Genomic DNA, 17112 nt, shown 5'->3' with positions numbered 1-17112 from the left:
CAATATACCATCTTCTAAGGCAGTTTAGACTAATGGAAGTTAGACCGGTGTCAGTACATTTAGATTTTAAGTTCTAAAACTTGAAATGCATTTTTCCTTTTTTCTTTTTTCCCCCCCTCTAACTTAAAGGCCCAATACACCTCTAAATTACAAAGTACTTTTCATGTGTTGTATTTTATACAAAGAGACCTGTTAAATAAATTCCTAAAGTTTATAACATGTTCTTTCTTTATTTTATTTTTCCCTAAAACACAGGTGTTCAACTGTCGTTTCATAGATCAGAAGCTGGCATTGGGATATTGCACAATTTTGCACAAGGAAGATGTGTTCAATAAGCTCTGGGATGTCATAAACAACACATGGCAAAACTACAGAAAAGTTTTGGTAAATTCACAAGGCAATGTATTTCTTTATCAAATCGAGAATGTTACAGAATTCCCTTAAAAAAAATATGTCAGCAATATCATATGGAAGTGCAATAATTTGCCGTTATTAAGGGTATAGCTGTTTGAACAACTGCCTCATTTCGGGCACCACTGAGAGAGGAGCTACCTCTCTTTACCCTGGTGTAAGATTGTGCACAGGCAGTTGCTGTGAATAATGAGCATGATGTAAGTCCAAGCATTGGATTACCTCTTAATAACTTATTCCAAAGCTTGGAATTGTTTATTTCAGGTCCCATCATAATTTATATCTGCATTATATTTTGGAGAAATTGTTCTCTGGCAGCAGTTGTTGAGAATGAAATCAATAAATAGGTATGTCTATTAAAATACAAAGGAAGATGGGAGCAAATCATAACAAAGAAATGGGGAGGGAATGTGACATAAATTTGGAGTAAAGATGTTGTCTAAAAAAGACCTTTTGTGTCAGTTTCACTAGTACAATCCTAACAAAATATTTTCAAGAAAGAAACCCGATTTTAAAGTAGTTTTGAATGGGCAACTCATGAGGTGGGATAATCCTGATACGGCCTTCTGTGAGGTTTGTCTTCATTTTGCACAGTTGTTATGAATTGTTTTAAGTTCCTCTTAAGGATTTAGACCCTAGGATTCCCAATTTTCGGATTATTTATTATACTTGTATTCACTTCCTTTCTCACTCCTTTTAGGCAGTGGCTCTGGTTGGAGTACAGCTTGCTAGCCAATGTGATGAAGCAGAAGAAAAAAAAAAATTCCAAGAATTGGTTACTGATGCAGAATGGGGTATCCAACTTGGTAAATTTGGTGTAAGTTTGATGAATTGATTGATTGATTGCTTTGGGGGTTTTATTAGCTGATTAAATGTCAGTATATTCTAAGATGTATTGTGATTTTTAGATAGATTTCCCATTCAAATATAAGGAAAGTTGGGGTTTTGTTTTTAATTTTTCATTCTGATTGTCTGCTTAAATCAGCCTCAAAAACTGAGAAATGCAATAATTGAGGGTGCTATAAAAGAATTTTTACATGCTTAAGTATTCTTTGGCACAGGGCATAGTCAGCAAATGCACTGCTTTTTCTTGATATAAAAGTATCTGGATTGAAACTAAAGAAAGCATAAAAGGTTAACTATATAAGAATTAGTCTTGATAGTATCTAAAAGACTTATTTGGGAAGAAGATAAAATGCTTCTTTATCTCTAGATTTCTTTTGAGACTGTGTTTAGACAACCACCAATAAGGAAGAAGGAACTCTTAAGAACACTGGTACAAAATCCAGAAGTAGACACAGATCTCATATTGAATTACTGCAGGTAATTATTGAAGCAAATCAATTGTGTTTTAACTCTTGCTGTAATAATAACGATGCCTACTGAAATCTATTTTGGTTTAAATAGATCTTAATTAATGTAATATGCAAATTGTTGTTTAAAAACAAACAAACAAAAAAAAATAACCAACATCTCTGGTGAATTTATTCATGAGGAAATAAGCACTTTATGCCACCAAAGGTGACAGAGAAAATAATATTCTGCCCTCTTCTAGTACTTTCATGCTGGACAGTGATGCCGCACTGCAGCTTTGCATTGAAACACTTCTTCTCCAGAATGCTAATACAAATCATGTTGGAGATGACTCTGCAGAATACAGTGAGAGGCAACCTCATTCCACATTACTAGCTAGAGCACTAGAAATAATTCCTCTACTGAAAAGCACGAAAGACCTGGTCACTAGCCTCAGTGGAATATTGCACAAGGTAAAAAAAAAAAAATTAAAAAAGAATCCCTAAACTATGCATCCAGTTTCAAATGCTGCAAGTCACTTGAATTGCAGATTAATAATTCCACAGAAAATTGAAAATGTTTTTGTTTTGTTTTGTTTTCAAATTTCCCTGAAGAATATAAATGTTAAGTTTCAGTTTTCTACTTCTCTAGCAAACAAAAAAATAGAGCAACATATCTAACTTTCTTTAAAGACAGGTAGTCTTTCTTCCCAACTTCCCTTAAAAAGCAACCAGAAAATAATCAAACAAAAAAGTAAGTCCTAAATATCATAGCACACTGGAAATATTTCAAAGTGATAGAATTTTTTGTTGGCCCAATCTATTTTTAATGTCTCTTGGGGTTTTTTGTTTGGTTGGGTTTGGGGGTTTTTGTTTTTGTTTTTTTTTTTTTACTTTTCAGCACTTCATGTTTGGTCTTTCTGCAATATCTTCAGAGGTTTTTTAGGATTTAGGACTGTGAAGTAGAACTCTTGATTTTGAGAAGCGTGCCATTTCTTCAGCGTTGTGTCAATATAGTTGGTATTAAAATAGAAAAAAGTTAACTCAGTTGTATGTTTTTATAAGACAAATCATAAAAGATCTTATAAAATAGATCATTATTTTGAACAGCTTGATCCTTATGACTATGAAACTATTGAAATTGTCCTGAAAGTGATACAAAATGCTGATGCGAAGAACACCGATATCCAGCTGAATCAGGTATGTCCAATTATGTTGCTGTTACTTAATAATGGCATCTGTATTCTGGTTTGTCTATTTACTAGTTTAGCTATTCAGTAGTGTATTGAAATTTACTGAATTATTCTATTTACACAGCTCTCGTTCAGAAAATAGCACTGAACAAACAGTGATCTCTAGCTGTTTCTCAGCAATGGCTTATAGCAGGGTTAAAAACTCTACAGATATGTATTAACTCTACCAAAAAAAAATGCCTCCAGGTCTTACGCATGTTTACTAGTGGAGGCAGGGAGAAATATAGTGGTCTTGTGGCTTTTTAGTTTTTTGTTTTCTTTTTCAATTTTTCTTCTTTGTTTTCTTTTTTTTCCCCCCTAGGCTTTGAGCCTCCTTAAGCATCTGGAATCTTATAAAAGAATTTCTCCCCCTGTAGACCTAGAACACCAATATGTTTTAGAACGTGTGACTCCCTTACCTCCAGCTGCTCAAAGCAGACTGCCCTTTCATCTGATATTCTTCAGAACTGCGCAATGTTTCTGGAACATTATATGTACGTTCAGTATTTTTTATCACTAGATAGATGTATAATTCCCTTTCTCTGCTGTCTGTGAGCGTTAAAATTCTACAGTATACATTTTAAATTAATTGTATGTATTTATTAATGCATTTTTCATCCCAAATATTTCTGAAAGCACTTGTGCTCCCAAACTGCTACTGGTGAGGTAACTGACTTTCAGTGGAGCTAAAATGGCATATAGCCAATGCAGAATTCTGTCCTCAAATTCTTTTCTTAGGACCTCTGAAAGACCAAAGTAATCCACATATCCTACTACCCAGGCCAGTGTGGATAATTAAAATTATATTCTTTCTCTCCCAATGGAGGTCTGAATCTAACAATCAACTGAAAGTGCTTAACTTCATATAGAAAGTTGCAAGTGGACTGTGACACTATCATAGGCAGCTTTTTTCTTTCAGCTGCAGAGCTCAGTGAGGAATCCTTCCCGACACTTCTGTTGATTTCCAAACTAATGAAGGTAAAGTAGCATCTTGACAGAATTTACTTCAAAATTATTCTCCTCTCCCCCCCAAAAAATAAGAGCTTTTGTCTTTCTTTTGCATGACTTTGGCCTCACTACAGAACTTCTGACAACTCTTAATGTACTTTAATGTTTGTCTAGGTTTCACTGGATACCTTGCACATGTCTGCTGCTCGACAAATCTTTGAAAAAGAATTGAAACCAAAAATATTTGAAAAGATAAATACTGGATATACATCAGTTATTAACAAGGAAACAATTAAAACCGTGCAGACTATTCAGTCATATCTACTGTCTATAATTAATCCCGAGTGGGCTGTAGCTATTGCTCACAAGATTGCACAAGAATTTCCAACAGGTAAACTACAGATGTGAGAAGTTGAGGGGTGGAGTAATTGGAGGAGGATAATAGGTTTGAGGAAATAAAAGCTAGCCTGTGACCAAACATTTGTTCACTATTCTTGGATAAAACCCAGGGAAGTTTGAGAATAAAAATACATTTGTCTCCTACAGATAATTTTGAACAGTAGGCTAGAACAACAGTCATTTCATAATGCAGCATCACTATTAAATCCTTTTTTCTCTTTTTAAGCTGTATTGTCTTGCTTAAAGTTTCTGCATGTTCATCTTCACACAAGTTCTCCAGCAAAAGCAAATATTTCAGCGAAATTTAAGCTAGCTTCTGTTATCTGAATCCAAATAGATTATTTTTTTTCTCTTCAAGTACAGGAGTTTTCTTAGTATTTTAAACAGCTTCTACAAATTTTTTTACATTATTTCAAATAAAATGGATATACTATATACTGTAGAAAGGAATGATGAAAACTTACTTTATTTATTTTCTCCCCCTCTTTTTTTCTCTTTATAAAAGGGCCTGACCAGATTCAGGCAATGAAATTCTGTCTCTATCTAGCTGAGAAATGGCTAAAGGATACTACAACTAAGGTAATTGTAAACTGCTTGCCAGACTGTTGTTATATAGTCAGGTACTTATGTTTGTGTTTCGTCTTCTGATGTTTTGGATAGTGGTATGCAAATTGTACTGTAACCAATCATGATATGGGAAGTACTTTTTTTTCTGGGAAGTGGCGGTGTAAGTGACCCCTCAGAAGAACCCTCCCCATCCAGTAACATTCTTCTGTTCACAACATAGCAAAAATTAGGCTTACAGTTCTTGAAGGTTGAACAAAAAAATATACAGTTTTAAGGAAGAATAATTTGTTCTTTCTCCTGTTGTGTGCATTTTTCTTGCTGTAGGAGAATGAGTTGGAATCTGTTCCAGCTGTTAGATATCTATAGCATTATTCACTTTTGCTTTGAGTTCCAAGATTCTTTAGCTATTTGTAATAGTATATATAAGGAAAGACTGATTTGACTTGATTCTGAGGCTCATTTTTACGTGGTTGGTAGGGAAAGGTGAATAAGAATCTCAGCCTTTCTTATAATTATCAAACTTGCTATGGAGTTGTGGAGACACAATGAACACTAAATAGTTCTCTGGTAATTCTATTCAAAGGTGTGACTATGCCAAAATTAAAGTAATTATAGAAGCCAGGGTTTGATATGAAATCTTTTTTCTTCTCCATCTTACCTCACAATGTCTTAATTTTACAGAGTAGTACATGTGGTATGTATTTTATTTGGCTTTTTCACAACGTACCTTTGTTAACAGTATTTTTCAAAATACGTTTTCTTGCTAGAGCAGCATGGTTAATATCAACTCTTTACAGAAAAAATGTCTGTAGATACAGATATGTGGACACATCTGAAGAATAGATCTTGCTACCCAGTTCACTGTTTTAGACTATAAAAGTTAAGATGATTTTTCTAGTGCTTTTGTATAAAAGGAGGTTTTATATATAAAACTGTGGTGTTTTGCTAAAGGATGATTCACACGAAAAAGCGGAAGTCCTACAGAAGAAATTAAATATGCACTGGAAGCGATCAGCAACAGAAAATGTTCTAATAACACATAATTTGAACACTAGAGAGCATTTAAAGTCTATTGGGAAACCAGCAAATCTTATCATTTTACTATACAAACACCACAGTATAGACCAAAGAATCCGAAGTCCAACTGGCAGAGGTTATCCAGGTGAGTATCCATAATCTAATTTCAAAGGAACAAAAAGTTCTTTAACAGATGCTAAGTAAGATAATACTAGTTTGTAAATACCTTGTCTCTACCTATTTATGTAGATATCCATATGGCAGCTAAGGAGATAGCAGAAATAAATAATTTGGATATAAACAAAATTTGGGATAAACTGCTGGAGAAGTGGCTGTGTCCAAGTATACCACCCTCAGAGGTAAGTCATCACTGGAGATTTGGTTTTGGAGAAAAATGGCCAATTACATAAAATATTTATATTTTTATCACTTGTTCAAAAGACTAAGGTTATTTTGCACAATTTGCCTTTAGTACTCATAAATCTATTTAAGATGCATATGAATCCAGACTGCTAACAATTTCAATGCCTTTCTTATATTGTTACACACCACTGTGTCTAGCGAGAATGACTTGAAATGCTTTCCCTTCTCTCTGTATAGAGATTAAAATCCTATCTTTGGTGCTAAAGTGAAGTTGTGTAGCCAGCCTGAAGGAAAAAAGGAATTGCAAATATATTAGCCTCATCAAACACTGATTCTAGAATCAGAAGGAGAATGAATCCTCTCCTGCTGCAGGTTAGCTAGCAGAGAGTTAATTACTGTGTATGCAGCATACAGCTGGGGGAGAAAGGGCAGGGAGCAGGCACTGCCTCCTCTTCAAAATAGCACTTGGCATGCTGAGGAATGGTGTTGACTGCCAAGCATACAGTTAAATAAAGGATGGACTGATAAAACCAGAATTCCTTTCCCTGGCTGCATAAAGCAAGGGTGCCCAGCTTTTAAGATGGTTTAAGCAGGATACGACCTAGCTACTTATCCAAACAATTTAGAAAACTCTCACAACTAGATTTTCATGTCTTTTTAAAGAAAACTCAAGAAGTCTTTAGAGAGGCACAGGAAGATGAAGAACTCCAAAGGTATGTGTGCTGTTTTACATATAATATGGCAAATTATTGTTAAGTTGCAAGTTTAACTGTATCTGGCTTTTTCAAGAAACCTAACAATGTGCGTGATTCAGAACTCACTGCTGTGCTCTTATTTTTGCTTTCTGATGACATCAGTTTTGAATCATCAAATACTTACTTATGCGATGAAATGCCATTTGCAATAATTTACAGATGTAAGTGCCTAAGAGTAGATATTTGGAGATTTTTATCCTTGTTTTCTATATCCTTGGAATCTCTTATTCTCTTTTTGACAGTGAAATATATTTACATTTGCATGAATATTGATACACTGCATTTCAGTAGCTATGCTGTACTTACATTAAAAACAAATGCATTTTTGCAGAGCTATATATCTGCTTCAGTCACGCCCAGTGGATTATAGTTCAAGAATGCTTTATGAAATTACAACATCTGCCACATCTGTAAGTTTTTAAATTCTTGTTTTAGCTTGCTACTTATGACAGTTTTACCTCTTATTAAAATCAAGTGTTGTCTGCTTAACCATATGGGTTTCAACCTCATGCCTTTGTTATCTGTGTTTTGGATAGTTTATGTATCTGTATGAGCTCTATGTTTTTCCCCCCCTCACCTTTGGAGTAAAACTGTGGTGTTCATTGAATTTTGCTATTGAACTGGCAACAGCAGCCCTTGAACTCTAGGTTTTCTAAATTTATTGTTGATATTATCTGAAATTAACTCTATTAAATGTTTTCTAGAATGTGCTTTGAGCTGGTATAATACATTGGCTCACTTTGGGCGGAATTAAAGCAGAGTGGTAAAATTATGTTAGCAGAACCATAACCTTCAGTCTTTCACAATTCATAAATGTATTTGTGATACTACAATTCGCAGATATTTTTCTTACCTGTGTTAATAGGCTTGAATCTAGAAAACCACCTTGTTTAGCAGTGCTCTTTAAAGTTGACAAATATATAAACTGGTTAATATAGAAGTTGAATGTGAACCAGCCTGTTCCTTAGTATTTTGAATTCATTTAGTGGAAATAAAACCCTAGAAAGGATCATACTAGACATATATAACCCTCTTTCTACTTGTTCAGCCAACTGTTGTGACTTTTCACTGTTTTTTTTCTCTCCTCTCAGCCAATTGGTGTTACTCAGTTGACATTTGCTCACAGGAGCAGAGCACTTAAGTGTCTGCTCTATTTGGCAGATACCAACACCGTGGAATCACTCTTCAAGAAACCCTTTGAGCAAGTAAAGTAAGATGGATTTTTCTTAAGGTGTTCCTTAATAATGTTGTTGGTCTTTAACAGCCATTGGAAAAATATATATTTGGAGAATTATTTTTTTACTAACCTGATTTTTGAGCTTTTAAAATCTATTTCTGAAGAGCATAATTAGATCTTTAACTTCACTGTAATACAGTATAGTGCATCACAGTCCTAATTAGGAAACCTGAAAGTGATGTGACATTATGTGGAAAATGTTTTGTTCCATTTTGCATAGATTGCAGTTACTTCTCTAGTGTCTGAGGTATTTTCTCCTGCCCATATATATAGTATCCTGTTCATCAGAGTTCAGAACTGGTCATCTTGCATAAGACATAGTCCTCTGCAAAAATAAGGAACCAAAACTCCAGCAGAATAATGTTGTTTCTTTGAAAATATCTGTAGAACCAACTTCCTTAGAAAATATCTAGAAAAGAGTTCCTATTCTGGTAACCTAGAATTAGGGCCTTTTTAATGGAAAGGGATGTTTTCGGAGTATGTCCTATCAAATAGCTACATATGGGTTTCTATAAATATGCAGTCTCTGTGCATTAATTAAATTCTAGTTGTAAGTGTTATAGTAACTGGTTTATCTTCACCAATGATCCATGCCATCCATTATTTGGGTGAATGAAGTTTCCCTAAGCAATTACCAGAAAGTTTTTTACTTCATTAAGATTTCTTTCATAAGTACAAATACGATCTACTTATTTTTACTTTTTTTTTTTTAAGCAACAGAAGAACACTTTTTCAATATTATCCTCAGCTTGATTACGTGATTTATAATATAATAATCACTGCAGATATCATTTAACTGGGGGGCACTTTTTTACAGGTATTTTCTAAAATGCTGCATTTATCTATCAGAATTTGAAATCTTGAATATTCCATATACTTACGAATCATTTCATAACAGTCCTAAGGAAGGAATGATTAAAGGGCTGTGGAAGAATCACAGCCATGAACCCACGGTATGATTTTTAGAAATTCTTTGTAATTTTTTATTTTTTATACATTGTGTGAAATGTACACCTTTCTACATTGCACATGCATTTCTAAACATGTACTCTGTCCTACTGATACACTGCTCATGATATGCTACTCACAATTATATTCAAAAATACCAGCGAATATGCAGTTACTCCAAAGACTCCTCTTTCAGAGTAACCCAAAAACCCCAAATCTGTTGATGCGCTGACTGCTGTCCATCACATAATTACTCCCTCATACTTGCCCACCTTTGTGTACCCACACCTTGTCTCTTGCAAGATCTTTGGTGCAGAAGCCTTTTCATTTTTTTTGTTTGTCTGAAGCTGCTTGGACTCATACTTCAATATGAATTAAATAGTAACAGGATACATCTTTCGAATAGCTGTTAGTTACTTATCTAATATGTCAGGGCCAGGTTTTAAGTTATACTCAGCTTAGGAATTTGACAGTTATTTTGTGTTACCAAATATGTTTTGTAAACAGCTAACTTAACACTGAAGACAAGGGCAGGTAAATGAGATTTCCAGGTACACAGTGGTATATGACAAAAAAAGTATACTATTCTATTAAGGCTTCAACAGTAATACTTCTGATTTATAGCCATAAAATGGAAGTGATCTCTTCTGTAGTTGAAATATACACATGCTAGTCTACAATTTGAAAATGACAGATAATAAAAGCTTTAGCCTTCCTACAATTAGAAAATAACCTCACCTATACATGATATCACTTTTTTGGTTTTGTTTTAATTCTCACATATGTAAAATAATTTTGAGAGTGGGTAGGTTGTGGCCTTTCTGGAGTTAAAGGTCTTAGAAATGCTGTAAAAATCTAAAATTACACTGGCAAGCAGTAATGGTTTGAAGATCATGAATGTATATTGAAATACAGTGTGTCCTTGCTCTCCTTTAGGCTGTTCGACTGGTGACAGAACTTAGTCTAGAATACAAAGTATATGATACCCAACTGTGGAATGGTGTACTACAGAAACTTCTTGGTTTCAATATGGTAAGGAATTTTTAAACATGAACTTCTGCAATGAGGTGAGAAAAAGGCTTTTTTATCCACTTCTAAAGAATGGGATAGATACATAAACTATAAAATTACTGTGAACAGTTGCTGAAAATTTACATGGTTACTTTGGGGTCTTAGATGCTGAACTGATGAAGCTTTGAGGAATTGGTGTTTTAGAAGTACTACTTGAGAATTTTGATCTTAAATTGTTCTAATTTTATTTTTTTTTTGAAGGCACAAAGCCCTTCAGATAGCAAGAGTAAATCCTGTGATAATAAATTGAAGATTTCTTCATGTTATAATTTTACAACATAATATGCATATTTTTATGTGCAAATATATACACACATATGCACAGAATGTGCATATATATACATATGTGTATACATACACGCAAAAAATATTATCCCTAAAATGTATTTATTATGATAGTAATCCTGATTTTTTGTCATTCAGAATCTTAATTACCTCTGATTGTCAAATTTTATGTAATGTTGCTACAGCCTGAGGAGGTAACAGATGTACCTGGCAATGTGGTTGTATCAGGAGCAGATACTGAAGCTAGTTTTACTCTGATGAGATTTAGATACTAATAGGAAAGAAGGTGGGAACATAAACTTTGCAGCACCAGTTGTATTAAGTCTGCCGGAAATCTTGGGCATTTACTGAGACAGCATATGCTGCTACTGCTTGTGTTGTCTACTAAACTATAAATCATATTTCTATATGCATCAGTTACTTCTCCCAAAGGAACAGAGGTACCTTGAAGAACTGTAAGTTTCCTTTCTGCAGACAAGTGTAATGCAGTTCTGTGGATTATTGCCACTTGATCATCGTTCAAAAACACTGTATCATTTTATAATGAAATTTTTTTTCAGATTCAGTATCTAAGAAGAGTTTTGATTGCAATTACTGGGATTCATTCATTATGGGAGGTAAGCAAATATTCTGTGATTCCTAATCTTTTTTTTCCACTTAACAGGAATTTAGCATCCTATTTGTGTGTGTGTATGTGTGAATAGAAGTCGTGTATGCCATGAAGTGTTACGCATGAAAAGATTCTCTTTGAATGATTATTCTTATGACAATGCAGTATACAGATGAGTATCATTATTAATCACTGAAATAGCTATTTTGCACTTACTTGGAGGGTTTTGTGAAGTTGGACAGAGTACTTTTGCCATCAGTCAAAGCATGGCTAAATCTTAGACCATGAGATGAGGAAAGCAATGTTAGGGAATAATTAAGGATAAAAAAAAAAAAATGACAGGCTTCTTCCACCTACAGTGGGTCAGGATGTCTGTGTGTCTGCTTTTACAAGTACACTTAATTACAACTGTATTTGGCTATTACTTTAAAACTTTGTTGTCAACAGATTCCCAACTTCAGTCAAGCTTGGCGAAATGTAGTTCTGTCACCATTTCTCGCAGGTATGGTTGTTACTAGCTATCACACTTGTACAGTAACTTGGTTATATATTTACTTCATCATGTTTTCTTTATTTCTTAGCTTCATGTCCACCGAGTCCTAAACAATTAGAGGAATGTTGTGAGTGTTTTGTGATTCTGCTCAAGTAAGTTGATAGTACATCCCACACTTGTATTAGTTTGAGTGGAAATACCCATTTGTAACTTCTTGTGTAAAAACCTGCCCTGGAGCATACAAAGGAGCTCTGAAAACTGGGGAACCTCAGGCATGAGGAAGAACCTTTTGCCTCTTGTGGGAAGGACAGGAACAGGGCACGCACCCAAACAGAAATTCCGTGCTTGCCTACAGACCGTTGACAGCCTGTGCTGTAACTCGGTACCTTGGCTGTTTAAATTGTACTGGGAACTGCTCTCTGAATTGAGACTCAGAATCAGCAGCACAGACTGCTGAAAACCAATTTATCTGCCCAGTAGCTGTCCCGACATTTTTAAAGGTCTCATCTCAACCCTAAAAGTCCAGTTCATATCTTTCTTAGCCCAAAATATATCACATTTCCTAAAACATTAACACTGATATAAGAGGAAAATAATTCATTTTCCTACAAAGCATAAATGTGACATGACAAAAATGTAATAGCTGCACATCTATAAGCATGGTTAACCTATGGTATTAATGTTCCAAAACATGCTGTACAAAAAACAGTTTTGCATTGCATTTACAATGTAAAAAAGTACAATAAATCATTGTCTTATTCACCAGAATGCTCTGACTTGCTGAAGAGAAGAACAAGAGCTCAGAGAGCCTGATTTGAACCAAAATTTTGTCAGGAAATACTGGAAAGGGATCCAGCTGAAGAATATCCCTACGCTACTGTGCATACACATATGTACCAAAGCACTATTCTGGGCAGTTGGCCAACACTTCCCCTCAAAATAGGGCCTTGGGTGTAGAGAGAGAAAATAGAGTTGTTTTTTTTCAAGCTGGAAAATCATCATGCATTTGTATTCTGTGAAACTTCAACTCACATAGCTTTGCCATATCTGAAAATGAGATAATAATGTATTGTTCTATTTGGCTTAAAAATCTCAGTGCAGTTTTGTCGACAGTACTAAACCATCCAGTTATACACTGCATAGTTGAGAATTTCACTCCTAATCTTCTGAAGGTGTCCTGTTCTGGCTGACTTGGATGTCATAGGAATAGCCAAACAATATGCACAGTTGGACCTTCCAGCTTTTGCTTTGGGGTGCCTGTTGCTGATTCCTCAGTCTGAGAAGCGAGAGCAGCAAATTAAGGTAAATATTAAGTTCTGTGTTCTATCTCTGCAAGAGAAATGTCTTTGAGCATGTTATGTTCACCAGAAACTGTGAAAGATGGTAATTTATAATTTCAGCTTACTTAAATATGTCACTGCTGACAGGTGCTTGGCATTTCTCACCCACAAAGGCTGTTGCTCTGACTTTGTCCTTCTGAAAGGGATCATGTGAGCACTTCCTCATGTTTGTTGGTTTTTTTCTTTGTTTCATTTTGTTTTTAAAAAGCAAAACCAGCTAGCTTCAAGTCATTCTCAGCAGCTTTGTCATATGACATTGCCTTTTGTGGATTTGAGGATATTTTAGGGGATCCCACCCATAAAACTCATTAAAGAAACCCTACAAAATCCAAGCCGTAGGCATATTCCTGCCAGTGCAGCATGAAGTTGATGATAACATGCATAGTTGCTGAGGAGCTACCAGTGGGCTAGTTTCACAGCAGATTATAAGAAAAGTACTGAATCCTACTTCAGAAAAGTGTTAAGTGAAAGCTCCTGACTTCTTAGAAAGATGCTTGATACGCATTACAAGTTCTGATGTAAACCTTTTGCCTTAAAGCCATATCCTCACTGTTCATGTATCTTGACAGTTTCCCTTCTCTTCTGTTTCCATTAATTTATGCTCAGCATTGTTCTCCCAGATGAAGCATGATAGGTTGTTCCCATATTTGTCAGGAGCAAACTGGCACTACTAAAGGCATATTAAATTCTTAGTCTTCCAGGCATTAAAGTTAAGCTCAGAAACATTTCCCTAAATCCCAGCATTAGTGCAAGACATTTAGTCTGCTGGCAATGAGTCAAAAAAATTGGTAACACCTACAGCAAAATACCCTTTGAGAGTTAAAAGCAATGAGTACTACTCTTTCACACAAACTGCACAGATCCTGGTTTGATAATTTCATGTTTGTACCTAGAATTTCAAAATATGAATTGTTCCTGACTCAGTAAAATACTTCTTCTGAAGGGAGAGTTTCTACTTTAATCATTCACAGAACATTAACATTTTGTAACTTATTTTTGCAAGGGTTTCTTATCGACATGTAACACAGAAACTGTGCTGCAACAAATAGATGAACACATGAACACTGGAGAAGTGGTGGCATTTGCTTCTCAGGTAAATCAATAAATTTTACTTCACTTGCCGTTGGCTTTTTTGATACATAAGTGTACACAGAACCCTCTTCCTCTCCTGGTCTTGCCAAGCATTAGCTGACATAATGCACACTTCTAAAATACAGCAACATTTTCAGGGAACTTTGCATTTTTATTATTCAACTGAAAAACTTACTGTAGGTATATACATAATACTGTGTTATAGGCTGATCCTGTGTGTAGGACAGGATTGTTTGCAGCAGTACTACTTTGTTTTTCTAAATAAATGTTTTAAGCAAAAAGGTTTAGTGAAATGAAACTGCACTCTCTCCCGCCTTGCCTTGGGCTGCCTTCCTAAGGGCAAGTTTCTTAACTCATTGCCCTGTCTAAATCTGAGATTAGACTTCATAAAATCTGCCATTTCACAGCTTTAAAAAAAAAAAAAAATCTTGCTCTATGGGAGTTAGAGCTCTTTTCATTCAAAAGTAAAAATTTTTAATGTTTAAAATAATAATACTTTTCCATTACTAAATCTTAAATCTACAGATTAGATCTTTGGTTTTGGACAGTATCATAAATGAGAAGCTATATGAAAAATTCTTGAAAACTAAGTATTTTCCACTGTTGAAGCAACAACTGATGAATACTCACCGAATAAAAGAACTGGTGGATTATTTTGCCAAAGAGAACTGGTAAGTTAATAAGACAGGTGATGCGTGATTGAGAGCAGTTGCAGAGGAATCTATTTTATTTTCATTTATTTGAAGTCATGGAGATTTTCTTGTACTTAGTCTCCAAGAATTTTGGAACTATTGCTAAGTTAAATAAATAAATAAAATAAAACCCTCAGCTCACTACTTTGCATAAATAGGATAGTTTTACAGTGTCTTCAAGCCAAAGTAACCTGACAGAAAAAAAAAAAATGCTTTTGCTTTGAATCGCTTCACCTTACCTTCAGATGAACTCAGTTTAGTGGCATCATGGAGTCACAGCTTCAGCAGTAAGAACACTGAAAAAATAAATGAACTGCTTGTATTCAAGATTTAGAATTTTTGCAGCCAAGTTTTTCAAGAGTTAGAAACAGGTCTTACATTCCACTTAAACAAAACAAAGGGTCTCACCGCTGACCCTGCTGCAGGGCAGTTCTCAATCAGTGAGTCACAGCACTCAGGCTCATTGCGCACAGCTGTGAACTTGCATTTCAGACCTCACATACTCTGCAATGTGAGTCACTTGGTCACCAATAAGGAAAATGTTTAAATTCTAGTATGTATTGGGTTTATTAACAGCCACAAGTTAAATACCAGGCTTGTCATGGCTTGTTTTCCTCTACTGGGAAACAACAGGACCTATCTGAATTCAGAAATATGGGGTCAGACTGTAATTTTATACTTCAGTGTATAATTTCTTGGCTTTTTAGAGAACATGGTGACAAAGTTGATAAACTTTTGCTTCCTATAGCATTGATGATGCAGCAGCCCTAATTCGAGAATATCAAGAGAAATGTGGGAATCCTACTTGGGTAGACATACCATCATCTGATCTCCTGAAGGTAAACCACTTTTGTATCTCATGCAGTATTTTCTCCTTTTTTTCTAAACTAAGGCTTTCACTCAACTTTTAGCAAAAATACTTGTTAGCCAATTTGTTTTGGTAAAATATATTGTATATAAATTAAAAATCCCATTGTTAATTCAAATAATTCATTGTATTTGAACCAAATCTGTGCTGTGCTAAGCCTTGTGCTTTCAAGTACTTTCACAGGTCTTGGATTGTATCCTGTTTTCCTAAGCCCTATTAATATTCTCTTACCTTCCAGATGTATCTGGATGGACCAGAAGAGACCTGTGTACTAGAATTTTCATCGGAAAGGTCTTGATTTACCTTTTTCTCCCTCTACTGGCAAGATGAAGGCCATGCATTGAGAATGTTCATACTGGTCAAGTGAACGTTAAACTAAAACCCCAGTGCTTTTACCAAAAGCTACCCCAAGCTTTCCACATTTTTACCTATTTGAGGCTGTTTCTTCTTCATACTTTAGCCCCATTGAAACAATTTAGATTTATAGCAGAACTTCCTGTTGCTATTCAACAGTAAAGTTCATATTCAGCACATTGATTTTAGGAGGGAGTAGTTTATCTGCTTTACTTCCATATTTCTCCATGTTTAAGTCTGCTAAGATCTCCTTCACGCAAATGTAACCTTGCACAATTGTGATAAACTTTTTTAAAACTGTAAGTGGTATGCTTCATGTAGAATAAATTTTTGTAGACAAATTGTAATTTTAACTATAGTGAGCAAAAAATTAACATATCAATTTTGGCTTTACAACATTCTGTAAACACTTTTAAATTATGAAGTTGTCAGTAAATTGATGTTCCACTCAGTCACTAACCTTTGAATAACGTGTGCCAAGGTTTTCTTTTCAACTTTGTTCTTTCTGTATGTCTGCAGCAGGATAAAGCAGGAGGCATGTGTTTCACTGCATGAAATAGCAGTTAGCCGAAGGTTCCCGAGATACCAGGCTGAAATGCTTGGTCTTTTTCTAAAGTAAATTGGGTTTATTTTGAATAGAAAAAAGCTATTATTTAGTCAGCTTACGACGCAGAAGTAAGGGTTCTAGCTGATCCCTTATGTTCCATGGAAAACCATTAGTTTAACTCAAACCTTCATGACAAATGCTGCACAGCTTTTTGCACAGATACCGCACTGGAAAAAAAACATACTAAAAGGCCAACATCTGCCAAGGAAACAGGGCACCATTCAAAAATCTTCTTCTGTAGAAGACAAAAGATAAAACTCTGTTTTTATTGGAAAGTTACCAGTCACGGAAAATGGGAGCTTTTCAAATACACTCAATTCCCTGCAATCAGGAGAAGGGCCAAAAGATTCAATCTTCCTAAACAACTGATATTTTAGTCTTCAGTAGCAGTATGTGTATCACGTGGAATTACATTATTTAAAACCTCTGTAAGTGGAGTACAGTGCATATACATGTAGTGTCAGATATAAGCCATAAAGGAGTCTCTTCACTGTGTATAGATTAAATGCATTGGAGTAGTTGAAACTGCTT

At 35.0% G+C, this 17112-nt stretch overlaps 1 protein-coding gene across 2 annotated transcripts in view; it reads left to right on the top strand.

Annotated features, from left to right (window-relative positions):
- Positions 1-16433, top strand: part of KNTC1 (kinetochore associated 1) — a 43962-nt gene extending 27529 nt beyond the window's left edge. For both annotated transcript variants that reach the window (XM_033008402.2, XM_033008403.2), the window contains exons 41-64: positions 256-384; positions 1112-1228; positions 1625-1734; positions 1967-2177; positions 2814-2903; positions 3258-3429; positions 3855-3913; positions 4058-4274; positions 4788-4861; positions 5801-6011; positions 6116-6225; positions 6893-6942; positions 7316-7394; positions 8076-8194; positions 9039-9174; positions 10106-10201; positions 11086-11142; positions 11583-11637; positions 11717-11780; positions 12801-12930; positions 13972-14061; positions 14586-14731; positions 15501-15591; positions 15859-16433. In XM_033008402.2, coding sequence (XP_032864293.2) covers positions 256-384; positions 1112-1228; positions 1625-1734; positions 1967-2177; positions 2814-2903; positions 3258-3429; positions 3855-3913; positions 4058-4274; positions 4788-4861; positions 5801-6011; positions 6116-6225; positions 6893-6942; positions 7316-7394; positions 8076-8194; positions 9039-9174; positions 10106-10201; positions 11086-11142; positions 11583-11637; positions 11717-11780; positions 12801-12930; positions 13972-14061; positions 14586-14731; positions 15501-15591; positions 15859-15918 — 2673 coding nt within the window. In that variant the 3' untranslated portion in view covers positions 15919-16433. The remainder of the gene's footprint in view (positions 1-255; positions 385-1111; positions 1229-1624; positions 1735-1966; positions 2178-2813; positions 2904-3257; positions 3430-3854; positions 3914-4057; positions 4275-4787; positions 4862-5800; positions 6012-6115; positions 6226-6892; positions 6943-7315; positions 7395-8075; positions 8195-9038; positions 9175-10105; positions 10202-11085; positions 11143-11582; positions 11638-11716; positions 11781-12800; positions 12931-13971; positions 14062-14585; positions 14732-15500; positions 15592-15858) is intronic.
- The last annotated feature ends 679 nt before the right edge of the window (positions 16434-17112 follow it).

This window comes from Tyto alba, unplaced genomic scaffold (genome assembly GCF_018691265.1).
Source record: "Tyto alba isolate M040663 unplaced genomic scaffold, T.alba_DEE_v4.0 Super-Scaffold_44, whole genome shotgun sequence".
Taxonomy (NCBI): domain Eukaryota; kingdom Metazoa; phylum Chordata; class Aves; order Strigiformes; family Tytonidae; genus Tyto; species Tyto alba.
Note: the sequence above shows the minus strand (reverse complement) of the source record. Positions and strands in the feature narration are given on the sequence as shown.